The sequence below is a fragment of the Malania oleifera genome, chromosome 7, assembly GCF_029873635.1.
Source record: "Malania oleifera isolate guangnan ecotype guangnan chromosome 7, ASM2987363v1, whole genome shotgun sequence".
Taxonomy (NCBI): Eukaryota; Viridiplantae; Streptophyta; class Magnoliopsida; order Santalales; family Ximeniaceae; genus Malania; species Malania oleifera.
This window is the reverse complement of record NC_080423.1, coordinates 76,339,109-76,365,011: the sequence shown is the minus strand read 5'-3', so window position 1 is coordinate 76,365,011 and position 25,903 is coordinate 76,339,109. Positions and strand designations below refer to the sequence as shown.

Genomic DNA, 25,903 nt, shown 5'->3' with positions numbered 1-25,903 from the left:
GATTTATTTTCAAGTTTCATCACTATTTTTGCATGAAATTATGTATGTTTGTATCATGTAAATTTTTAGTGTTTTGGTGCATTTTGTGAGTCCTTAAATTGCATAAAAGAGTTGGAACATGCGCTATACAAATCATGTTTTATTTTGGTATCTCATATTGCAAAAATTGCATAATTGATAAATTCAATTTCATTGTTTATTTCACCATGATGAAATCTTTTGCAAGTACACTTTTCTCTATTAACACATTCATCAAGGCAATTTTTTACATATTATAAAGTGGTATCTTTTTCAAGAACCAAGTAACATTTTTCTTTCTAGACTAATCAATTGTTTCAGACGGCCTCCTAATCAGGGTGATGTTTAGATTGGAAGTTTTAGGTTCAATTTTTTTAAAAAAATGCAAAAAAGATTTGGAATGCAAGACAAACTATTCTTATCATATAGCTTAGGTAGCGAACCTCCCAATGTATAAAAGCACGTTCTCCCATGCTACGATATTGCACCGTACAATGTGCACATAAGGTATTTTGTACACTAGTTGTAAATAGAGTAACGTATGCTGACTCCTTTTTTTTCCCAAAAAGAAATTAAAAGACGTGTTAGCAATATAAATAACCCATAATTACATGGAGCCATGGAAATTTTTTTTTACACGATCAACAATAATATTTTTTAAGAAAATCAAATCTAAATAGGATCAGTTCCTTGATAGCTGCCAATATGAGGCAAAATGAAAAATCATGGCATCAACATCACACCCATTACACCATTTCAAGGGTAAAAATATATCAATACTTTGACCTATAAGAACTATATGAAATCAGTCAAAAAACATAGTATAGTTTTTGGCAAAACCGCTTCGTATAAATAAACAAGCTTATGTAACTGCATATTCCCTATAACAGAGGGTCGCGCTCCAAAAGTTGAACACTTCATGTGAGGAACATGCTATCGCCGCAGGCCCTCCACAATATAGTTTGCATAAAGATTCCTTCACAAGGCACAAAAAATGAACAATAAAATGCCACAAGAAACAGATTACAGACGTAGATAATAATAATAATAATAGGAATGGGTGGGATGCAGGAAGGAAGCAAAATTTGGAGACAAATCTAAATGGTAATTGCCTACGTATTAATGGGAGAATAATATATTATTACATGCTTCATGCTCATATACAAAAGAATTAAAGCCTTGGATTGAGTGGAATTGGACAAGCCTCAAAACTCAACACCGAGTTTTGTCCAGTTCCTCACAATTTCATATCCAAGGCTCAAATCCAGCATTCTCAAATGCAACATTAATCTTGGTGAAGATGGCAACTGCAATAGTAACACCATGGCTCCTCCACCAAAAGTGCAAAATGGAGTTGATTATGAGTTTATTGGACATTGTTTATGGACCCAAAGTTTCTCTCACTTAGCAGGCAGAACATGGGCTCTGAAAAAAATGTGCCCCCATAACTTCGGCTGTTTGGCATGATGAGCATGTAAGTGGTTAATTTCAATTGTAAATGAAACTAAAATTGCTATCTGTGCATCAGCAATCAGAGCATAAATGGTTCCATCCTAAACAAATTGAAAAACAAAGGACACTTCACAAAGAGCCAGCACTCATGAATACCATTTGTGGTCAATACAGTTTCATATATAGGCAAGTTATAAAAAATAGTGTTAACTGAAATTCAAAAATCATCACTCACATGGAATGCTGGATTGCTTCATAGGCAGCAGTGGCTGGCAGAAAGTCGTTAACTGCAACTTCTTTGTTTTCATTTTTCTTATCTGATTATTTTGTTAAAGATAAAAAAAATAATAATAACATGCTTAAGCTGATTAGGCATATCAGTAGTGGACAATGTGGAAAAAAGAGCTGCTTACAGATATAATAGGACTTGCTAAGAATCAAGATTTTTAGAAGGATACAGTCCTCAAAGAAGCGGCGTATCTCAGCCAAACGATGCGGTGGGAGGTCCTTTATGTCATTGTAATCGCGGTACTCAGGATCATCATAACACACAGCAATTATCTTGTCATCTTTTTCTCCCTATATTCATCAGAGTTAGAGCTAGAACAAGGGAAGATGTTTTCATCAGTCGGGGAAGGTTCCATACCTGATCAATCATAGGCATGAGGCCTATCGCTTTAGCCCGAAGAAAACATCCTGGAAGAACTGGTTCCTGTAATCATTAGCAAGTTATGAACTAATGAGGATCCATCATTAAGCATTGTCTTCAACAATTAAAAAAATGCAGGGAAAAAGCATGAATATAAAATAAATGCTGGATTGCCAGTAGCATAAGCATTATAACCTACAAACTGGTGAAACTGGAGAATCCATGCATTTAAAGTGAGTTGATAGCTCCAAATTTATTCCAACCCAGATTCTCATCCTTAAAAGAAATGTCTTCTAGGAGCCATACATAACAGACTGTTTTGGCCGTCGGCATGAAAACTTCCCAAATTTTATGTTGACAAGACCATACACAATAAAATATGCAATGCTTGGAAATCCAAATCGCTCCCCATAACTCAAGTTCTGGAACCAGAGGGTGCAAAAGGTACACATTATTGATTTACCAACCTAGCCCCAGTAGACTAAACTCGGCAAGGCATAAACTAAAATTCCACTGCTAATCAAAATAAGTGTGTGAATACGAAAAAAATTAAAATTATAAATTAGAAATAAAATATAATTAAATTCTGTAGACACTCGCATTGCCTCAACTATTACTTCTCATTTCATGAACCTTTATCCATCATTTTCATAAGTTTCTGGTTTTATATATAATTTGAATAAGTTCTAATACAGCATATTTATCCACACAGCAGAACCCTTATATATATAGGAGCGTACTGTTTTTTTTTTTTTTTTTATTTAGCAGGGGGTTAGAAATTTTCTTTTATTCTTTTTGATTCTTTAATTTCAGTTTGGATTATTTTGTCAGATTTGAAATACACTATTCCTGCGCTCCATAAGTTTCTTGTTTTATTTATAATTTGAACAAGTTCATGGTACAGCATATTTATCCACACAGCAGAACCCTTATGGAGTATACTGCCTCTCTTTTTTTTCAGCAGGGGGGAAACGATTTTCTCTTATTTTTTTTTTATTCTTTAATTTCAGTTTGGATTATATTGTCAGATTTGAAATACACTATCCCTGTGTTTGGGAGCTTGCAGTTTGGACCTTGGAGTTGGATTTGTGAATTAAATAAAATGCAACACAAAATTGTAATGAATTTTGTTCAAATTCAAACAAATGCCAGCGCCAAGCTCCAAAACACAACCTTTGGTTCTAAATTGCACAACCAGGTCTAATATAAATTCCAGCCTAACATTGGAAAAGGCAGATGTTCATGCAAAATATATTGTTGTCTTCCAATACTGGTTGCAGGTTCCAAGTCTAGGGTCATGTAAAGGTGAAGAGTTCAATAGTAGCCCAGAGGTGTCCGCAATAAGGAAGCCTTGTTGAACTCACCCCTTAGATAAACTCAAAATTGTTCCAAGCATGATATAATCAACAAGCACCACGCAAAACAGCAACATCTAAAACAGGATATGTGCATCTACCAGCATACCTGCATGATAACTAAAACATCCATGGGGTCATTGTCCTCACACAAAGAACGTGGGATGAAGCCATAATTGTGAGGGTACACAACTGAGGAGTAGAGTACACGGTCAACCTGCATATACACACCAATTAGATGCTCAATATGAAATCACAGAGGGCAGTAAGAAAAATCAATAGCACACTAAACTACCTTGATCAACCCAGTCTTCTTGTCAAGTTCATACTTCACCTTGCTTCCTTTGCTAATTTCAACAACCTGTGAAGATTAGATAGATTCTACCACCTTAATGAAGTGAGAGTGCCAAATGCATAACAATTTATACGATACAAATTTCCAAACTTCTCACTCTTCTGAAATAGAAAAGGAAGCAAACTGTAAATGCTAAAAAACTACACTTTGTTTCAGCAAAAGCTTGCCAAATGCAAAAATGCATTTTTTTTTTTTTGAAAATTAAGTATATGAAAAACATAAATACAAGTATGGACAACATAAGGCTATTTTGTATTAATATAAATATCAGAAACTACAAGTAATGCTTCTTATTTTGGGCAAACTGCAAACAAGATTTTCCCAAACTCCATGTTGGAATACAAGGGAAATACCCCTCGCTAGTAGCTCTGTAATTTGTATAAGTCAAATTCAGAAGCCATTCTCCAATCATCAATAAGTTCCAAATAATGATGTTTCTCAACTCTAACCCTATGGCTAAAGAGATCTGCAAACAGAGGAGATCAAGCATATTGCGGGGACTCATTTTCTGTTTTCTGTGGTACTGTGTGGGGGCAAAAGACTACTAAGCTTCATTCCAACCTTCTTGCAGACTAAAGTTGGCCATTAACAACTAAATAAATTTTAATATTCTTACACAATTGAAAACCATTGGAGCTCCAGGTCCTGCAAAGAAATTGGATGGACAAATAAGGAATTTATTACAACAGTAAACATAATTTTGAGAATAAACTATCTGCATTCTGTAGTTTAAAACAAAAATTATATACCTATCTCAAGATCATGCCAAGGGTGTGCAGCCATTTGCCTCCTGGTCAATGATGAAAGTATTCTTTCGTTAAGAGGTGGATGTGGGGATTGTTGAGTGTGAACAGTTTTGTTTGGAACCTCAATAGGTGGAGCCATAACTGCAAACTGAAAACATAATCGCACTGTCAAATGTACAAATCAAATTTCAAGTTAAATGGGAAGAACATTATCAAGCAAATATGTTCACAGATCAACTATTAAAAACAAGATTCCCAAAGAAAGCATCTCACAAGAGTCCAATAAGAAATATCGAATAAGAGCTTTCCTTGATATAAAACCAGTAATCAATACTTCCTGGCTAGGAAGGTAATTGATTTGATTCTTCTGTTAAAATATATTTAGAATCACTGATGGCAGAAATGTGCAGACAATTTGGAGACATCAAAGCAAACCACGTTTGTCAGTACAACAACCCAATCACTTCCTAAATGTAGATGGTTCTTCAGCAAATTGATAAATGGATGAACAAAGTATTCATATGGCGTGCTAACTAAACTAGTAAATAACAAGGTGCTAGTACCGTTTTGTGTAAAAATCCCATGTCATGAGAATGCACTTTTAGACTATAGACTTGGCTAGTTGACTATTCCATGCTTTGTTAAGCCCATAGTAAGCTGAAGCACATTATCAAGAATACACGCGAACAGATTCAACATGGTTCAGCTTTTTTCACTTGGCCTACATCCATGATCAACACACAAGCTTCACCATTGCCAAGAAAAAGGTTTACAGACTTTCATCACGTCACACTTAAGCCAAATCCATGAACCCCAATCTCAAACAACTCACACACAATACCACCCTTGAAAAATGTTCCACCTTTATTGTTGGAAAAGAGCCTTCGAACTTCTGACCCCAAAATCTTGGACATACAACAGAACAGCCACCACCAGCTCTTTTAAATCTCACTAAGTGGGATTGGCTACATGATTCCTCTTTCTAATCCAAATCTTATTTAGAAATTTATCTAAGACTTGCCTACAAATTTAAAATTTTGAAGACAATATAATCTTAAAATACTTCACCAGTGAGCCTTCGAACTTCTGACCCCAAAATCTTGGACATACAACAGAACAGCCACCACCAGCTCTTTTAAATCTCACTAAGTGGGATTGGCTACATGATTCCTCTTTCTAATCCAAATCTTATTTAGAAATTTATCTAAGACTTGCCTACAAATTTAAAATTTTGAAGACAATATAATCTTAAAATACTTCACCAGTTGCCACCCAACTTTATTGCCCAACATCATCGTCAAATTTGATAACCATACTAAAAAGGATGTTGACACACATTCACAAAACAATGTATTGGGGAGATAAAACACCAGGCACGTGAGTATGACCAAGGTCTACCATAGGCTGTCAAAATACAATGAGAACTTGGCTTTTAGTTGTACAACAGCAAGAACCAAATATACTGCCTGTATTCTCAACGGTGCCTTGATCTGATAGTTGATAGCAATGGAAACACATGTAAGAGGAAATTAAATGATTTCCCGCAAACAGAAGTATGCGCTAGGTGTAGATAGGAAAAACTTACATGTAATAAATGATGAGCAATAGAGTGACATGAGTACGGAAAGAGTTGTATCCAAAGACATGAGTACGGAAAGAGTTGTATCCAAACTATAGATCTATGATCATATAAAAACAGTTCCCTAAAATATGAAGTAACACAGTTTCTTACATCTGAAGGATAGATCTGTCTGTAGATAGAACCACAATCAAATAACAGCTGTTCCACTTTAAGCGATCAAACAAAAAGTAAGTGAAAATGAAAAATGTATAAAAATATTAAAAAAAAAATGGCTCCAAAAAAATATCACACTATTCAACCAACACTTGATTCAGTCAATTTATGCAAGATTAGGAAAACCAAAAAGTAGTCATGCCGATCTCAAGAGTAACTAAAATCAGCACGAAATGAAGGTGCCATGAAATATTCCAGAAAGATGGAAAGTAAAATTCCTAAAAATGATCATCGACTCATCAGATCTCCGAAATAATCATCACACGCGAACATTTGGGAACACTCAACTAAAGCCAAGAACACGACAATGAACAGTCTATCAGATCCACGAGGCTTGAACAGAACAAGAGACGAAAAACAGAGATGCAAAATGTAGTAAAATATCACCAAATCACCTAAAAGACGACTCAAAAAAGAAAAAGAAAAATCGCACCGAAAACTCTAGAAATGACGATTCGCAAACCAGAAGCCACCTTCGAAACGTACCTTGAGTTTAAGAACCGAATTAAACAATATTCTTCTCGCGATCAAGCTTTAGAGATCAAACTCGAATCTCGAGATGAAGGACAAGACGAGAGAGAGAGAGGACTGAAAGCTGAAGCTTGACGCGTTCCCGCTTTGTTTGCTCTTTCTGGTTTTAAAGGCGCCATTTATATATTAAAGAACAGGCGTGACATTTACGTTTCGGTGTAAGAAATGAAGAAATGCCATCGGAATATTTGGAGATCCCATTTAGAGCCAGCGTAACGTGCCTCCAACTCGGCTCCTGTGACACGCGTCATATAATGATTGGGTGTATGGATACACGTAGGGTCCACCTGCTCCGGTCGGTGACGGCGACGGACTTCCTAACGGTCGTGCGGCTCATTGCGGTCACTGCATTATCCGGTGAGGACTCGCCGTTACGGCTTTCCCAAAATTAAAATGAAATTTGAATGGGGGCGGACGTGGGCCGCGTGGTGGAGTGGTGATCTGGAGCGGAATCAGCTTCACCAACACATTACACCCGGTAGGTCCCTTAGTGTCACCGTCTATGAACAGGTCGGGCCGCCCAGCACAATACCTTAAGATACTGTTGACTTTGACTCGTAACAGCCATAATTTTGTCTTTAATACCAAAATGTAACATATATGAAGCAAGTTGGTCTATTGATCTCTATAGTCTATCATAGAAAAAATATCTTACATAATTAAAGTCAAAATTATACTTATGTGAGAGAGACTAAGAAATGTAAATACATAATATTCTTTTTTTTAAATGAAGGTAAAATCTTAAAGTAATATTTTAATGGCCCAGATATTCAAAATAGATCTTCAGAAAAAAAAAAAAAATTTGTTAATTTTATTAGATGATAATATAAGCAAATAGTAAATTTTACTATTTTTTTAAGGTCAACTAAACTTTATTAAAGAATACGCAATCTATCTACTAACAAATATTTCTTGATTCAATAAATTCATTCTTAACAATTATTTTTAAAGAGAAAGTAATTTAATAAAGATAATAAAATTTGACGTTGACTTTTTTTTTTCTTTCTTAAAATTTTATTAAATTGTAATAAGAGATCTTTTTACCTTTTCTTCAATCTTAAAATCTCAAATTATAATACATAAATATTAACCTCTCACTATTTGAATAATTTTTATAAAATCACAAACTTTTAAAGTAATATAATGTTATTACAATACAAATATTAAAAAATTTATTAGGATATACACTTAGAGTTGGTTTTTAGAAAAATCTACATCGAGATTAGAGTATTGTTCTTTTTTAAAGCTAATTTTTATAGTTTTTTTTTTTTACTTTGAAGCAGTAGTAACTTTTCGAACCTACTTTTTCGTCTAGACAAAAATAAAACGAAAATCGACCACTTCTATTTTTGGCTTTACGATTGTCTTTTGTCTTTTATTGATAATACAAAGAGAGACATGACATTATACGAAAGTTATAAATCATTCTTTTATTTATGGATATATAAGTTCAATTTGTCCATTTGTTGCGTAAAGAATAAGCTCATAAAATTATTTTATAGCCAGTTAAAGAAATAACTTTATTTAGTAAAAATATGTAAGATGGCAAAAGTAACATATTAGTTGATATTTTACCAATCCCAAGAAAATATATATATATTTTTTCTCATTTAAAAAAAAAAAGTTTAGCATTTTAACATTCAAAGAAAAGGTAATATAGTCACATATATTGGTCAAGTGGTGAAATAAAATAGAGCCCAAATGTACATCATGTATTTGACTGACCCACACTTAATGAAACAATAACAATAATAACAAAATCAAGCATTAGTCCCACTAAATGGGGTTGACTATATGAATCATTTTCCGCCAATTTATGCGATCATGGATCACGCTTAATGAAACAAGTGGAAAAATTAAAAATATCAATCCACACATGATTAATGACTTGCAATTTTCAACCCCATTAATTTCAACTATACATTTATTTGAAAAAAAAAATACTAAAAATTATTTTTCGTTGTATTTTTCTTTGTATCAAATATTAATAAAATCTTAATATAATTTTAATTTTAATTTAAAATATTTATTAGATATAAAATTAAAATTTTGTCCATTAATTTATTATATATTTTTTCTTACATTTTTGATAATTCAATATAAAAAAAAGTTTTTTCATATTTAAAATTTTTAAAAACCCTAAGGACTGTAAGCAACCAAAACATAGTATTAATTGTTAATTTGCTATTTGCGATGGGGCGTTGAGTCTAGGATTACAAATGAGTTGAGCCGCTCGTGAGCTACTTGATACTCAACTTAATAATGGCTCGCTTAAACTCGTTTAATAAGTTAAACAAGTCGAGCTCAAGTTCAAATTTTGAACTCATCAACTAAACAAGCCAAGCTCGAATTGATTCATACATGCCTTATTAGGATCGTGAGCTGGCGTGTTTAATAGCTCGCAAGTTTGTTCGTTTTTTAGCTCGTTTACTAATTTGTTAATAACTCATGAGTTAACTCGATATTAGGCTAGTGAACTAGCTCAATATTAGGTCCATGAACGAACTTAATATTAATCACATTAAATACTTGATTTTAAATTTTTTACTTTAAAATATTTTTTTTTTCAAATTACATTTATTAAGTATCAATTAATTTAATTAGTTAGCAGCGCTGCCCATTTATTAATTTGAAACGAGTTTCAATCAAGTTGAGTTTGAGCTTGAGCCAAGCTTGAGTTATTTATATGCTAAATGAGTTGAACTTGAATAGAAAACTTTAAGCTCGAGTTGAGCTTGAGCTCGCCACAGCTCCGCTTGACTCAGCTAGCTTTGTTTGCAGGCCTAGTTATGTCCACAATCACAACAAATTGAAGTGGCAGCACCGAATATTGATCAAAGAGCAAAATAAAAATAAAAATTCATTTTAACATTTTTCAAAGTTCCAAACAAGAGTCAAAAGCAACCAAAACATAGTGTTGATTGAGTATTTAATTTATTGTTTGTCGGCGAGAGATGAGATGAGATGACAATAAATATTTATTAGAAAACCAAAAAATAAGAGGAGAATTTATTTTAATATTTCAACCAAAATAAATGTTAATTCACTATTTTCATATAGCACTATTTCCTAATTCCTTTTCATAATAAACATTGATCAACGACTTCATTATAATATTAACTTCATTCAAGCTTCGTTTCGATCAAGAATTTGAGGCTTACTTTCGTTCGTCTATAACTTTTTAATGGAAAGGAATTTTTTGATATTTTTAAAATGTTTGGTCCCCTTGTAAAAAAAAATTTGGATTTGAGTATTTGGTAAAAAAGTTGTAAGGTACCTAAAAGAATTTTAAATGATTAAAATAGCTATGTATTTTTAAGAAATATAAGTAATACATTTATAATTTTGTAATATTTGAAAAATATCAAGGATAATAATGGAATTGAATAATTTATTGGAGAAAAATGTAACTTTCAACTTTTAAAAGTTTAAAATTTGTAATTTTTAAAAGCTTGCCAAAAAATTAAAAAAATTGACTTTTTAAAAAAATTAAAAATTTTATTTACTAAACATGTTCTACCCAACTTTTAATTCTAAAAATAAAAAGTTAAGGCAAAGAAAGGGGGCGAACTCACCGTGACTTCAATAAAAAGGGGGGAGGGGGAAATAAGAAAATAAATAATTTTCTATCATATTTTTCTCTCTATTCAAATAATGTTAAACATGAAAATATTTTATTATAATATAATTAAAAAATTAAGAAAATCAAATATTAATAACATATAAAATCATTTTTATTAATTTATTAAGAAAAAACTCATTCAATGTATGAGGTATCATTAATTTTTAATATAAAGTTAAATTATTTAAAATGTACTAACATGGGTTTTAAATTAATAGTATATTATATTTTAGATGTAGACACCCCATTTTGGTCCAGGCCAAATATTACAAAAGATTTATTGTTATTATTATTATTAACAAAAGTACAAATAAAAGGAAAAAAAATTGTTTACTTTTTTAGTTCAATTCCTATTTTGATGTTGATAAAGCACTTGGAACTAATGTGTGTACCTAACTTGTAAACAAGTACATGATTCAACGCACACATAAGGAATAGGGAAATGGAAGTCAGAGGACTCGGGCCAGGATACAAATGACATCAAGGTAGAGGGAAGCTACTTGTATGGATGGGTAATCTTCCTTATCCTCGGGACGGCGGCCGTAACTATAACGGTCCTAAGGTAGCGAAATTCCTTGTCGGGTAAGTTCCGACCCGCACGAAAGGCGTAACGATCTGGGCACTGTCTCGGAGAGAGGCTCGGTAAAATAGACATGTCTGTGAAGATGCGGATTCCCTGCACCTGGACAGAAAGACCCTACGAAGCTTCACTGTTCCCTGGGATTATCCAGACAAATCAGTTACGGTAAAACTTACGGAAACACGTATGGGTTCGGGGAAAGGATCTCCCGAATATTGGGTAGCTGTTGTTAAACCAAGTCAAATACTTTATGAAATGGGCGGAGTAACAGAAAATATAGCCAGAAAAGCTATTTTAATAGCGGCGTCCAAAATGCCTATACGAACTCAATTAATTATTTCGGGATAACTTACGTTGATGAATATGAGTTGCATGTGAATGAATTTGAGAAATGGAATAAAACTTATAAAAGATTGTGTTTTGTATCTACACGGTTATGAATATGAATTTGTATATTTTCTCATATGGTATTATCACTGAAATGAGTATATTATAATATAACGAAACTCATACTGCTACACTGTAACAACCTAAAAAAAAATTTTAATTAATTAATTTAAAAAATTATTATTAATAATTAATTAATTATTATTAAGAAAATTAATTAAATTAGAAAATTTGAGGATTGTGGTTATATATATATGTAATACATATAAGGATAAATTGTATATATATATATATATATGTGTGTATATGTATATATATACAAGTATATATATATATATATATATATATATATAAGTATATATAAAAGTATAAAGGGATAAAGAAAAGAGGAAGACTTAGTGCTTAAGTCTGTGAGCAAAGTAGGAAAGGAAATAAGTAAAGAAAAAAAAAAGAAAAAAAAGCTTAGTGTTTAGCTTCCTCTGGAACCACCTGGAACAAAACAGAAATAGGAAAAGGAAAAAAAAAAAAACAAAGAACCTCTCACGCTGCGTAGAACAGAAAGGAAAAAGAAGGGAAAAAAAAAAATTCTCTTAGCTCACGCTCTCCACTCCTTTTCTTTTTACGATTTCGCGGCGAATTCTCGCCCAATTGAAAATCCAAAAACACCACTAGACTCCATTCTTCGCCACCGACATATCTACCAAAGTGGATTTATTGTAGGAGCAACGTGGGCATATCTCTTGGGGTAAGGTAAATTCTCATTCTTACCTCAATTTTTCTTAAAATTTATGTTAAATTGACGATCGAATACCACAATGAGAATCTAGGGATGATTCTCTACAAATCTAGCGGAACGGATTTCTCGTGGGATCGTTGTAGGAATAGCCCCAAAACTGAAATAAATGGGTTATTTAGAAATTAATTGGTATTTAATTATTGTAATTAGGGAAAGGTTAAAATTAATAATATTTTATTGAAGTTGATTTGATTGAATCAGGGTTCAGGTGAGCGTTGCAAGTATAATCTTGGGAGCCCTGCAGGCGTGGTTCAGGGAATCAGGTAACGGGGAATAAAATTATATCTGTATTTTATTAAGGTGAACTAGTTATTCATGAGCATATAAAATTTATTATTTATCTATATGATTTTCAGAATAGCTTGATTACTAGAAAAATGATGATTTTGGTTTAAGGTTATATTTGGGGATAATTGCTTATGATATTAAAATCATGTGGCATGAGAATAATTTCTTTCTAATAAATTAAATATGAATATCTATGGTATTTGGGCTTACATGAGGGGTTGTTTAGAATGATTATGACATGATGAATGAATTTTTATGTTTGATTCCTGTGTGGGAATGTATTGATATGTTGGATACCTGTGTGGTAATGTATTGATGCGTCTATGTGAACTAACTGGTGTGGTTATTCGTATGCATCTTAATATAACATTGTCATGAGGAGGTTGTTATATTGCCTAGATATAAATCAAAATATGATGTTGGCAGGTCGAGGAGCTCGTCATATTGTCATTTATATGGGGTAGGACATTGACAGGTCGAGGAGCTTGTTCTACTGATGTACGACGGGTAGGTCATGGGGATTGGATACTGGTGAATAGTGGTGCCTGTGTGGGCCACGTGTCGCGGAAGTTGGAGTGGTGCCTGTGTGGGCCACGTTATATCCTATGTGGATAATGGCGCCTATGTGGGCCATGTTATGCATCATGTGTGGATGGTGACACCTGTGTGGGCCATGTTATGTACCATGTGTGGGTAGTGGTGCCTGTGTGGGCCACGTGTAGATAAAAAGTACATAGGTGCTTGTGTGGGCTACGTACTGACATGTACGCAGTTGCTCTGTGTGGGCCACGTACTGAGGAAATTGGAAGATGAAGTATGAGATGCATGATTCCTGTGCGAATGTGTTGTGCTCATGTGAATTTAATTATAGCATAAAAATAATGGTATATCATATTGTGAATGCATGTATGTGCATGCGGTGAGGTAAACATACCACCGAGGGTTTGCTGAGAAAGGCGAGTGCTGTGCTAGGTAGTTTCTTGGTATCAGTGCAAAGGGATGCTACTTGTATGGGCGGGTAGACATCCCGATCCTCGAAAACCTTCGCCTTTAAAATAATAAAGATGTTCGTACTGGCAGCGAGGTAATACTTCACCTGAGGGCTTACTGAGTAAGGTGAGTGGTCTGGTAGGTAGTTTTAGTACCAGAGCAGAGGGAAACTACTTGATATTATGTGAGAAGCAATTTATTTTGATATGTAAATATTAAAACTCAATTGTCACACACTGTTATAATTTATTCCACCCTTACTGAGAAGTGTCTCACTCTAGTGGATTAACAATTTTTCAGGTTCTTCTAAAGACCGAGTTTGAAGGCCTCGGCTAGGATTGTATTTGGTGGTTTCTTTCTGGGTTATTGTGAGATACTGGTATATATATACAGATGTGTTTGTACTGGGTTATGTTTTAAATATTGGTTGTGGATATGGATATCTGGATGTTGTAGTGTTCGTTTTTGGGTTGTTATATAGAACTCTGGTATTTATTTGAGGTTATTTATTTATGTTCCGTTGCGTACATGTTAATTATGGTATCAGATATAGGTGATTGGAACATCTGGCACCCGGGCCCCACTTGGTGGGTTTCGGGGCGTCACATTGTGGTATCAGAACATTAGGTTATAGATTCTACAGACTTTAGGATTGATTAATACCAGCATATAGGTACGAATAAGGTTAAGGATAGGAATGGGTAGATTAGGATGTTGATAAGATATTTTGAGTTTTGTTTCGTAGCTTAGAGGCAAAAATCCCTTGATGGACTTCTGTGAGTTTCTGAATCCGGCCAGTTTCAGAAAGCCACGGTAAATCCGTTGACGGTGATGTTTCTGAGCAGAGAGATTGGAACTCAGAATTAGAACTTAAGAGTTAGGTTGATTTGGGGATAAGCTGGTTGTTTGATGTTTTCATTGAGGATTTAAATGTTAAACTGATTCGTTGTTCTATAACTGTATCTAATGTGATATGAAGGTTCTAAATTCGCTTCTGTCCTGTCTACAGGATGGATTCCAGGGGAAAGGACGTTGATGCTAGAGAGGAGAATAATGTAGGAGCTACTAGTGTGGGAGAGATCGATACCTCCACTCTACTGCGGGGTTTAGCTCGACAGGTTCGGGAAAAAATTAGGCGAGACTTTGAAGGACAGAACTACCCACCTGTGAACCAGTTCTGTTCGATTGACCAATTTACTCGCCTGAAACCTTCTGCATTTGCGGGCGGTGTTGACCCCCTCGTAGCGGAGAGCTGGGTGTAAGAAATGGAGAAAATGTTGGCTGTGTTACCTTGTACTGATGCACAAAAGGTTATCTTCGCTACCTTTAAGTTAACAGGGGAGGTCAAGCGCTGGTGGCAAGCAGTAAAGCTATTAGAGGAAAAGCAGGCAGTACCTGCGGATATGACTTGGAGTCGATTTAAGGAGCTTTTCTACAATCGGTACTTCCCTGCCACCACTAGGGCTACGATGTAGTAATCGGGAAAAATAAGATTAAATAAAAAATATATAATAATAATAATAATAATAATAATAAACTTTTTAAAAAAATAAAATGAAATAAATTAATTAAATTAACAAGTAAAATGAATAGTATGATAAGGAAATATATATATATATATAAGTAAGTTATTATGATATATATGTAATATATAAAAAGTTGTACAAGCTTCTCCAAGAAGCTTTGCTTCAATTAGTAAATTATAATAATATTAATATATATATATATAAAGTTGTATAAGCTTCTCCAAGAAGCTTTGCTTCAATTAGTCAGTTATTATAATATTAATATATATAATTGTACAAGCTTAGGAAGCCCCATTGTTCTCTCTCTCTCCTACGACTCTCTCTCTCTCTCTCTCTCTTCGATTCCGAGCCAGTTTTACGCCGGATCGGCAATCTGAAGTCACCACGACGCTCCTATTGAGATTCTCTACAAGTCTGCCGGAGCGGATCGTCAGGGAAACGAAGTTAGATTTCATCCCAAATCCAGGGTAAGGCTTTTTACTCAATATTTGGATTTATAACAGTTGAGAAAAGTGTTATACGCGTTAAAATACTGAACTTTAATACTGAGAATTTTCATTTCCAGGGGTGTTGAATTTGGAACGTTGGGAATCATCCTTAAGTTGAGGTAAGGCTTTTTAAGCCGAATTTGACTTAACGGTAATTATAAGAAATGTTATGCACGTAGAAATATTAAAGTTTAATACTGGGGGTTTTTATTTTCAGGGTGTTGAGTTAGGAACCCTGCGGGTGAGGGGAAGATTTTCTTAGGAGCTTTGCAGTAATCAGGTAAAGGGATAAACTAAGCTAGTTTTGTTTTGAGAAAATGTATGTATATATATTTAGCATCTGATTTGCGGAAAATGTATATATATATATATTTGAAAAATACTGTGAAATTGATCGTATGATTGAATATGTGAAAATTCGTTTGTGTGGCATGAGTATAAAATGTATGAGATACTGTTTCTGGAAATGTGAATGATATGGATTTTTATGATGGAAAATCGGCCTACGGGCCGAGATTTTTATATGATTTGCCGGCGTACGGGCCGTGCTATGTGGATATGATTTGCCGGCGTACGGGCCGTGCTATGTGGATATGATTTGCCGGCGTACGGGCCGTGCTATATGGATGTGATTTTCCAGCGTATAGGCTGTGCTATGATTTGCTAGCGTACGGGCCGAGTTATGATAAAATATGTAATACCGGCGTACGGGACGATGATTTTCATAATATATGTATATGTGCAAAATGATATGGTTAATGTGAAAATTAATGATATGAGATATCCATGTATCACGATTTCAGTATATGTATATGATATCAGAACCTGGTTAGCCTGGTTTAGGCTAGCACTTGCACGGTACCGTTGCTATGTGTCCATGGTCTTCATGATCATGATATTTGTGTTAACGCCCCTAGTATACGGACCAGGTCTTGCAGACCCATCGGACCTACAAACTACTGTTTGACTTGGCAGTGATCGGCCAACCATTGTCAGGTCTCGCTTTCGGGCCACACAACCAAGTCATGTGGGGGTAATATATGACAACAGCCAGCTAACCTACCAAGAATGTTTTTATGTTATTATTGTTATATGAGATGAAATATGATTATGAAAAATGCAGTATGTTCTGCCATGTTTTGATGGTATATGTATGTTTTTCCCAGATTTGATAAACAGTACTGAACATATTATGTATGATATATGTTGAACACAGAATACTCATGTTGCCACACACTAGTATTAGTTTATTTCCCTTACTGAGAGGTGTCTCACCCCTAAATCTTATAAACTTTTCAGGTGCCCCTGATAGGAGAGCGGGAAAAGCCCCGCTAATCTAGAGTGGTTTATCTACCCTTTTTGAAGGGTAAGTTTTTGGTAGGGATAGTATGGTTTGTGGGAATTGTCCCTAGATTTCATTTTTTGGGATGTATATATGAAAGTACAGTGATTGTAGTAACTCTGGTACATTGTGATGTATAATATGATGGTATGAATATTATTGTACTTTTTCTGCTGTGTAGGCTTTTGCTGTATGTTCTAATGTATCCCTGGTACCCATAGGTCCAGGAGGATTGTGACCTGCTGTGTTGGAATGTGAGATGTGTGGTATTGATTTTATGATGATATTATTATTAAAAAAATGTTGAAATTAAGCAGGTCGTGACAGCTTTGTATCAGAGCCTAGGTTGCTAGGTTCTGTAGACTCTAGAATGCAGTATAAACAATACCAGAGTTTAGGAAATGATTTGAGGTTTTGTTCTACAGTCTAGAGGCAGGACTTCCGTGGTAGTTTCTGTGTTTTTCCTGAGGTGACAATTTCAGGAAAACCATAGTAAGCTATTGTCGGGTTGTATTCCTAGAATGTAGGACTGGAGATTAGAAATGAGTTAAAAATGTTGAGATAAGTGGTGAGGATAGGTGGGTAAATTATGAGGATAGGATTACTGAATTGCAACTGCTATTTTCCAGGATGGATCCAAAAGGAAATAGTGCACATGCGAGTGGCAGTGATGGAGCAGGACCACCAGGTGCAACTGGGACTGACTCTGACCCGGTATTACGTAGCATGACTCAACAGGTTATGGCTGAGATCACTAGGAGCTCAAGGGAGCAGAGTGGTCCACCTGCAAGCCAGGGGTGCACCATAGAGAAGTTCACGAAGATGAATCCTCTAGCGTTCTCAGGCGGAGTTGATCCTGTAACCGTTGAGAACTGGATGCAGGAGACCGAGAAAATCTTGACTGTATTGCAGTGTACAGAGGAATAGAGGGTCCTCTTTGCCACCTATAGATTGACAGGAAAGGCTAAGAGGTGGTGGATTGCGGTGCGACTATTGGAGCAGCAGAGGGTGACTCCGATAGCTATGATATGGGACCGGTTTAAAGATCTGTTCTTTAACAGGTATTTTCCAGCTACTGTGAGGGAGGCTAAGGTAGAAGAGTTCCTGAGTCTGAAGTAGGGACAACTATCCATCCAGCAGTATGCAGCACGTTTTATCAAGCTCTCTCGTTTCGCCCCATACATTGTTCCTGATGAGGTGAAGAACGCGAGGCAGTTTGAGAGGGGCTTGAGGCGGAGTATATTCAAGCAGGTAGTGGTGCTATGGATCCAGGACTTTGCTGAGTTAGTCAATAGGGCAGCCTTGGTTGAGGTTGGTGAGTGTCTTAATCCAGAAGAGCAGGGACAGAGGAAGAGATCTGCATCTACCGGATACCAGCAGGGTCATAGACTGGGCCAGTGGAGGAGAGGAAATCAAGGCAGAGGGCGGAGGCAGGAGATGGGAGGATGCGAGGTGCAGACAGGGCAGGGCCCTCCAATCTGTCAGACATGCGGTAGGAGGCACTGGGGAGAGTGTTGAGCTGGTGGTGTAGTGTGCTATCGCTGCGGTAGATCGGGGTATATAATGCAGGATTGTCCTACCCCACCAGATGCAGTTCCAGTGTGCTATCGCTACGGTAGATCGGGGCACATGGTACGAGACTGCCCTACTCCACTAGATGCAGTTCCAACTCCTAAACCATATCGGGGAGGTTATCAGGCGCCACGTGGGGGCCAGTAGAGGAATACGGCTCCAGCCAGAGTGTTTACTCTGACGTTGGGTGAGGCTAAGACGGCAGGTGACGTGGTGACAGGTATGATTGTTATGTTTTCTTTTAAAGTTATTGCATTATTTGATTCAGGAGCTACACACTTGTTTGTATCCTCGGGGTGTATTAAATTATATGGGGCTGAAACACAACTGTTAGATGTTGAATTGTTGGTATCTACACCGATTAGGTCAGTAGTAAGGTGTAATAGGGTGCTCCGAAGTTGTCCAGTTGATATTCAAGGCAAGACTTTGTCTACCAATTTAATAGTGCTGTACATGCACGGGTTTGATGTTATATTTGGCATGGATTGACTAGCAACTAATTTTTCCAGCATAGATTTCCGTGCACGAGAAGTGATATTCAGATCTTTGAGGGAAGCAAAATTTAAGTTCGTAGGGTCGCAAGTATAATCCTTGCCTCAGCTAGTTTCAGCTATTCAGGCCAGAAGACTACTACTGAGTGGGTGTCAGGGGTTTGTGGCTGTGGTGAAAGAGAAGTTAGAAAATGAATTGAAACTTACTAGCACGCCTGTAGTAAAGGAGTTTACAGATGTTTTCCCAGATGAGTTACCAGGCTTGCCACCTGATCGAGAGGTAGATTTTTCCATAGATCTACTTCCAGGTACATCACCTATTTCCAAAGTACCTTATTGAATGGCGCCAGTAGAGTTGGCAGAATTAAAAAATTAGTTGCAAGATCTGCTTGATAAGGGCTTCATACAACCCATTGTATCTCTGTGGGGAGCTCCGGTGTTATTTGTGAAGAAGAAAGACGGGACTATGAGGATGTGTATAGACTATAGGGAAATTAATAAAGTAACGATCAAGAACAAGTATCCTCTACCCCGTATTGACGATTTGTTTGACCAGCTCTAAGGTACAAGGGTGTATTCGAAGATTGACCTCAGATCCGGTTACCATCAGGTAAAGGTGAAAGCAGAAGACGTCTCGAAGACGGCCTTCAGGACCCGGTACGGGCATTACGAGTTTCTTGTTATGCCGTTTGGATTGACGAATGCTCCTACGGTATTTATGGACTTGATGAATAGAGTCTTTCACCGATACCTAGACCAGTTTGTTGTTGTTTTTATTGATGATGTACTGGTCTATTCGAGGAGATATGAGGAGCATGAGATGCACCTGAGGCAGGTTTTGCAGACACTTTGGGAAAAGAAGTCGTACGCCAAGTTCAGTAAATGTGAATTTTGGCTTGAGAAGGTCGTGTTCTTGGGGCATGTTATATCTAGAGACGGTATTTCTGTGGATCCTAGCAAGATTGAGGCAGTAGTGAATTGGGCTAGACTGAGAAATGTCTTGGAGATTAGAAGTTTCTTAGGGCTAGCTGGATATTACCGTCATTTCATTGAGGGATTCTCAACTTTGTCAGGACCTTTGACACGACTGACGAGGAAGAATGTTAGATTTAAGTGGGACAACTGCTGTGAGCAGAGTTTTCAAGAGCTGAAGCAGAAGTTAGTCACAACACTAGTTTTGGTTATTATATCTGGGGGTGAGGGGTATGTCATTTATAGTGATGCATCCTTGAAAGGACTTGGCTTTGTATTGATGCAGCATGGCAGGGTAGTTGCGTATGTGTCCAGGCAGTTGAAAGAATATGAGAAGAACTACCCTACACATGATCTTGAATTGGCTGCAGTAGTACACACGTTGAAAATTTGGAGGCATTACCTGTATTGCGAGCAGTGTGAGATTTTCTCCGACCACAAGAGTTTAAAGTATTTCTTCACGCAAAAGGAACTGAATATGAGGTAGAGAAGGTGGTTGGAGTTGATTAAGGATTTTGATTGTACCATCAGTTATCACCCGGGGAAAGCGAACGTGATAGCTAATGCGTTGAGTAGGAAATCCAAGGAGCCAGTGTTGGCAGCTATGGGGATCCAGCATCCGATCATGATGGATCTAGAGAGACTCGGCATAGAGTTAGTAGAGAGTGATCTCCCAGTATGTATTTCCAGCCTAATGGTACAGCCTACTCTGTAAGAAAGAATTAAAGCCGCTCAAAAGGAAGATCCAGTATTAGCAGAGGTGATATGCAGAGTACAGATGGGTCAGGGGGAGGATTTCAGTATTGTAGATGACGGAGCTTTGCAGTTCCGTTCCAAATTATGCGTTCGTGCCGATACTGAGATCAGGAAGACTATTTTAGAAGAAGCTTACAGATCTTTGTATACCATTCATCCTGGTAGTGCAAAGATGTATAAAGACTTGCATGAAACATTCTGGTGGAGTGGCATGAAGAGAGAAATCGCCGAGTATATAGCCCAGTGTTTGACATGCCAGCAGATAAAGGCTAAGCACCAGAGGCCGGCAGGGGCAGTTGCAGCTGTTATTCATCCCAGAATGGAAGTGGGATCATATATCGATGGACTTTGTGTCAAGACTGCCGACGACATTACATGGCCAGAATGCCATCTGGGTGATTGTTGACCGTTTGACTAAGACCGCCCACTTTATACCTATCAAGATCAGCTACTCCCTCAGCCATTTAGCGGAGATTTACATTCAAGAGATAGTACGTTCTCATGGGGTGCCAGTATCAATTGTGTCAGATAGAGACCCGTGATTTATATCACGATTTTGGAGGAGTTTGCAAGAGGCTCTGGGGTCTCAGTTATCGTTTTGTACGGCATTCCATCCTCAGTCAGATGGGCAGATGGAGAGGACGATACAGATATTAGAGGACATGCTCAGAGCGTGTGTACTAGACTTTGGGGGTAGTTGGACTCAGTTCATGCCGTTGGTAGAGTTCGCGTATAATAACAGTTATCAATCTAGCATTGGCATGGCACGATTTGAGGCTCTGTACGGTAGGAGATGCCGTTCTCCTTCGTTTTGGGATGAAGTGGGTGAGCGGCAAGTAGTGGGGCCAGAACTTGTGCAGCAAGCGCGTGATAAGGTTCGACTCATCAGAGATAGGATTAGTTCAGCTCAGAGCCAACAGAAAAGTTACGCTGACCATCACCGTAGGAATTTAGAGTTTGATGTGGGGGATCATGTATTTTTTAAGATAGCTCCGATGAAAGGGGTTATGCGCTTTAGGAAGAAGGGTAAACTTAGTCCTAGGTTTATGGGTCCATTTGAGATTTTAGATAAAGTGGGGCCGGTAGCCTACAGGCTAGCTTTTCACCTGTGTTATCCAGGATCCATGACGTATTCCATGTTGCTATGTTGAGGAAGTACATCCCAAATCATTCTCATATCATCAGTTACGATGAATTGAAGCTTAGTGATTCACTGGGGTATGAGGAGGTACTAGTACAGATTCTGGATAGGAAAGTACAGGAGCTATGTAATAAGAAAATTCCTCAGGTAAAGGTTTTGTGGAATAATCATACTGTAGAAGAGGCTTCTTGGGAATCCGAGGAGCAGATGAGACAGAGATATCCGCATCTATTCCAAGAAAGTTGATGGGATAAAATGCAAGTAGTTAGGTAGTTTCTTTTGCAGGTACATGTAATGGTTTAATTAGTGTAATATTTTAGTTTTGGGAGAATGGTTTTCTTTTGTACATGTAATTTTCCAAGACTCGAAATGTAACAACGGTATTTCTCCGTCATAAGTGAGGGTAGGTAATAAAATGAGTAGACCCTTTTTCCTAGTTAAAGGATGGCGAGTTACGGGAACAGTAAATTTCGAGGATGAAATTCTTTTAAGGGGGGAGGAATGTAGTAACCGGGAAAAATAAGATTAAATAAAAAAATATATATAATAAAATAATAAAAATAAAATTTTTTAAAAAATAATAAAATGAAATAAATTAATTAAATTAACAAGTAAAATGAATAGTATGATAAGGAAATATATATATATATATATATATTGAAACATATATATATATATATATATATATATATATATATATAAGTAAGTTATTATGATATATATGTAATATATAAAAAGTTGTACAAGCTTCTCCAAGAAGCTTTGCTTCCTTTAGTAAATTATTATAATATTAATATATATATATATATATATAAATATATATATATATATATATATATATAAAGTTGTATAAGCTTCTCCAAGAAGCTTTACTTCAATTAGTAAGTTATTATAATATTAATATATATATATATATATATATATATATAATTGTACAAGCCTCCTTAGGAAACCCCATTGTTCTCTCTCTCTCTCTCTCTCTCTCTCTCTTTCTCTCTTCGATTCTAGACCAGTTTTACGCCGGATCGACAATCCGAAGTCACCACGACGCTTCTAGCGAGATTCTCTACAAGTCTGTCAGAGCGGATCGTCAGGGAAACGAAGTTAGATTTCATCTTAAATTCAGGGTAAGGTTTTTTACTCAATATTTGGATTTATGACAGTTGAGAAAAGTGTTATACGCGTAAAAATACTGAACTTTAATATTGGGAATTTCCATTTCTAGGGGTGTTGAATTTGGAACGTTGGGAATCATCCCTAAGTTGAGGTATGACTTTTTAAGCTGAATTTGACTTAACGGTAGTTATAAGAAATGTTATGCACGTAGAAATATTGAAGTTTAATACTGGGGGTTTTTATTTTTAGGGTGTTGAGTTAGGAACCCTACGGGTGCAGGGAAGATTTTCTCAGGAGCTTTGCAGTAGTCAGGTAAGGGGATAAACTAAGCTAGTTTTGTTTTGAGAAAATGTATGTATATATATTTAGCATCTGATTTACGGAAAATGTATATATATATATATATATATATATGTTTTATATTTGCAAAATACTGTGAAATTGATCGTATGATTAAATATGTGAAAATCCGTTTGTGTGGCATGAGTATAAAATGTATGAGATATTGTTTTTGGAAATATGAATGATATGGATTTTTATGATGGAAAACCTGCCTACGGGCCGAGATTTTTATATGATTTGCTGGCGTATGGGTTCATGCTATGTGGATATGATTTGTCGGCATACGGGCCGTGCTATGTGGATATGATTTGCTGGCGTACGGGCCATGCTATGTGGATGTGATTTGCCAGCGTATGGGCTGTGCTATGATTTGTTGGCGTACGGGCTGAGCTATGATAAAATATGTAATACCGGTGTACGGGCCGATGATTTTCATAATATATGTATATGTGCAAAATGATATGGTTAATGTGAAAATTAATTATATGAGATATCCATATATCACGATTTTAGTATATGTATATGATATCAGAACCTGGTTGGTTTGGTTTAGGCTAGCACTTGCACGGTACCGTTGCTACGTGTCCATGGTTTTCATGATCATGATATTTGTGTTAACGCCGCTGTACGGAGTGGTGTGAGATTGGATGGTCGATGTGGTTTATAAGAAGTGTGTTGATCGCCCCTGGTGTATGGACCAGGTCTAGCAGACCCATTGGACCTACAGACTACTGTTTGACTTGGCAATGGTTGGCCAACCATTGTCAGGTCTCGCCTTCGGGCTACACAACCTAGTCATGTGGGGGTAATACATGATAACAGCCAACTAACCTATAAGGAATGTTTTTATGTTATTATTATTATATGAGATGAAATATGATTATGAAAAATGCAGTATGTTCTGCCATGTTTTGATGGTATATGTATGTTTTTCCCAGATTTGATAAACAGTATTGAACATGTTATGTATGATATATGTTGAACACAGAATACTCATGTTGTCACACACTAGTATTAGTTTATTTCCCTTACTGAGAGGTGTCTTACTCCTAAATCTTATGAACTTTTCAAGTGCCCCTGATAGGAGAGCGAGAAAAGCCCCGCTGATCTAGAGTGGTTTATCTACCCTTTTTGAAGGGTAAGTTTTTGGTAGGGCTAGTATGGTTTTGTGGGAATTGTCCCTAGATTTCATTTTTTGGGATGTATATATGGAAGTACAGTGATTGTAGTAACTCTGGTACATTGTGATGTATGATATGATGGTATAAATATGATTGTACATTTTCTGCTGCATAGGTTTCTGCTGTATATTCTAATGTATCCCTGGTACCCACGGGTCTAGGAGGATTGTGACCTGCTGAGTTGGAATGTGAGATGTGTGGTATTGATTTTATGATGATATTATTATAAAAAAAAATGTGAAAATTAAGCAGGTCGTGACATGCAAAGGCAGAGGAATTCTTCCACCTGACTCAGGGGCAACTTACTGTGCAGTAGTACGCTGCGAAGTTCATGGAGCTATCCCGTTTTGCACCTTTTATGGTTCCAGATGAGTTCCAGAAGGCGAGGTGGTTTGAGAGGGGATTGAAACCGAGAATTCACGAGCAAGTGGCAGTCCTGAAGGTGCGGAGCTTTTCAGAACTAGTGGATAGAGCCACCATGCAAGAATTGAGTCTGTAGAGGAGTGGAGAGATGGCAGAGCAGAGGAAGAGGCCTATGCCTCCTACTTTTTCTGATGATGCCAGACAGGGTTCGTGGAAGAGGGACAAATATGTTGGGGGACAGAGATCTGATAGAGGTAATCAAGGACGTCAGAGCGATTCGTCACCTCCCTATTGTGCTCGTTGTAAGTTGAGGCATTGGGGAGAATGCCTAGCCAGGAACATTAAGTGCTATCGGTGTGGCAGATACGGCCATATGGCCCGAGATTGTCAGGGACTGCCGAACAACGCACCCGCTCTTGATCAGCACCAGAGGAATGAGCCACTGCCTCGTGGTGGTCTGGCGCATGTATATACCATGGTTCCAACTGATAAGGATATTGCTCGTGGTGCAGGAGCAGGTATGATTTTATATTAAAGGTTGATTTGATTTTAAATTCATATGCTTACCTAGAATTGTGAAGTATATTGAATTTGTGGTATAATGATAATTAAGTAATTTTAGAATTTTGTAAAAGGATTGATTAGCGAATTTCAAGGACGAAATTCTTTTAAGGAAGGGAGAATGTAACAACCTAAAAAAAAAAATTAATTAATTAATTTAAAAAATTATTATTATTAATTAATTAATTATTATTAAGAAAATTAATTAAATTAGGAAATTTGAGGATTGTGGGTATATATATATAAAAGTATATATAAAAGTATAAAGGGATAAAGAAAAAAAAGAGGAAGACTTAGTGCTTAAGTCTCTGAACAAAGTAGGAAAGGAAAGAAGTAAAGAAAAAAAAAAAAAAACTTAGTGTTTAGCTTTCCCTAGAACCACCTGGAACAAAACAGAAACAGGAAAAGGAGAAAAAAAAAAAAAGAACCTCTCACGCTGCGTAGAACAAAAAGGAAAAAAAAGGGAAATAAAAAATTCTCTCAGCTCA

The 25,903-nt window shown here is 36.4% G+C and overlaps 2 protein-coding genes across 3 annotated transcripts; one reads left to right on the top strand and one right to left on the bottom strand.

Moving 5' to 3' along the window:
- Positions 1–430: 430 nt before the first annotated feature.
- LOC131159163 (soluble inorganic pyrophosphatase 4-like) lies at positions 431–7,286 on the bottom strand. Of its 2 annotated transcripts, none has more exons than XM_058113864.1 (9): positions 6,857–7,286; positions 4,579–4,723; positions 4,446–4,474; positions 3,770–3,835; positions 3,584–3,691; positions 2,117–2,182; positions 1,929–2,049; positions 1,706–1,787; positions 431–994 (listed from the first exon to the last, which is right to left on the bottom strand). In XM_058113864.1, the coding sequence occupies exons 2-9, from the start codon at positions 4,712–4,714 to the stop codon at positions 952–954; spliced, it is 651 nt and encodes a 216-aa protein (XP_057969847.1). In that variant the 5' UTR covers positions 4,715–4,723; positions 6,857–7,286; the 3' UTR covers positions 431–951. The 2 variants fall into 2 exon arrangements, with proteins under 2 accessions (XP_057969847.1, XP_057969848.1); XM_058113865.1 differs by lacking the exon at positions 6,857–7,286 and adding an exon at positions 6,308–6,841 and having other exon boundaries at positions 471–994.
- Positions 7,287–14,829: 7,543 nt separating this feature from the next.
- On the top strand, positions 14,830–24,990 carry LOC131160897 (uncharacterized). Its single transcript, XM_058116772.1, has 3 exons — positions 14,830–15,005; positions 17,550–17,634; positions 24,808–24,990. The coding sequence occupies exons 1-3, from the start codon at positions 14,830–14,832 to the stop codon at positions 24,988–24,990; spliced, it is 444 nt and encodes a 147-aa protein (XP_057972755.1).
- The last annotated feature ends 913 nt before the right edge of the window (positions 24,991–25,903 follow it).

What these genes read in the sequence shown, in the direction of transcription:
- LOC131159163 (XM_058113864.1), bottom strand. Translation starts at nt 4,714, where the DNA reads ATGGCTCCACCTATTGAGGTTCCAAACAAAACTGTTCACACTCAACAA. An exon ending in CTCCAATGGTTTTCAATTGT is followed by an intron (nt 3,836 to 4,445) that starts GTAAGAATATTA and finishes TAATCTTCACAG; the next exon opens with GTTGTTGAAATTAGCAAAGG. An exon ending in GAAGCAATCCAGCATTCCAT is followed by an intron (nt 995 to 1,705) that starts GTGAGTGATGAT and finishes TGCCTTGTGAAG; the next exon opens with GAATCTTTATGCAAACTATA.
- LOC131160897 (XM_058116772.1), top strand. Translation starts at nt 14,830, where the DNA reads ATGGAGAAAATGTTGGCTGTGTTACCTTGTACTGATGCACAAAAGGTT. An exon ending in AAGGAGCTTTTCTACAATCG is followed by an intron (nt 15,006 to 17,549) that starts GTACTTCCCTGC and finishes GCTATTTTCCAG; the next exon opens with GATGGATCCAAAAGGAAATA. An exon ending in CTGGGACTGACTCTGACCCG is followed by an intron (nt 17,635 to 24,807) that starts GTATTACGTAGC and finishes ACTGTGCAGTAG; the next exon opens with TACGCTGCGAAGTTCATGGA.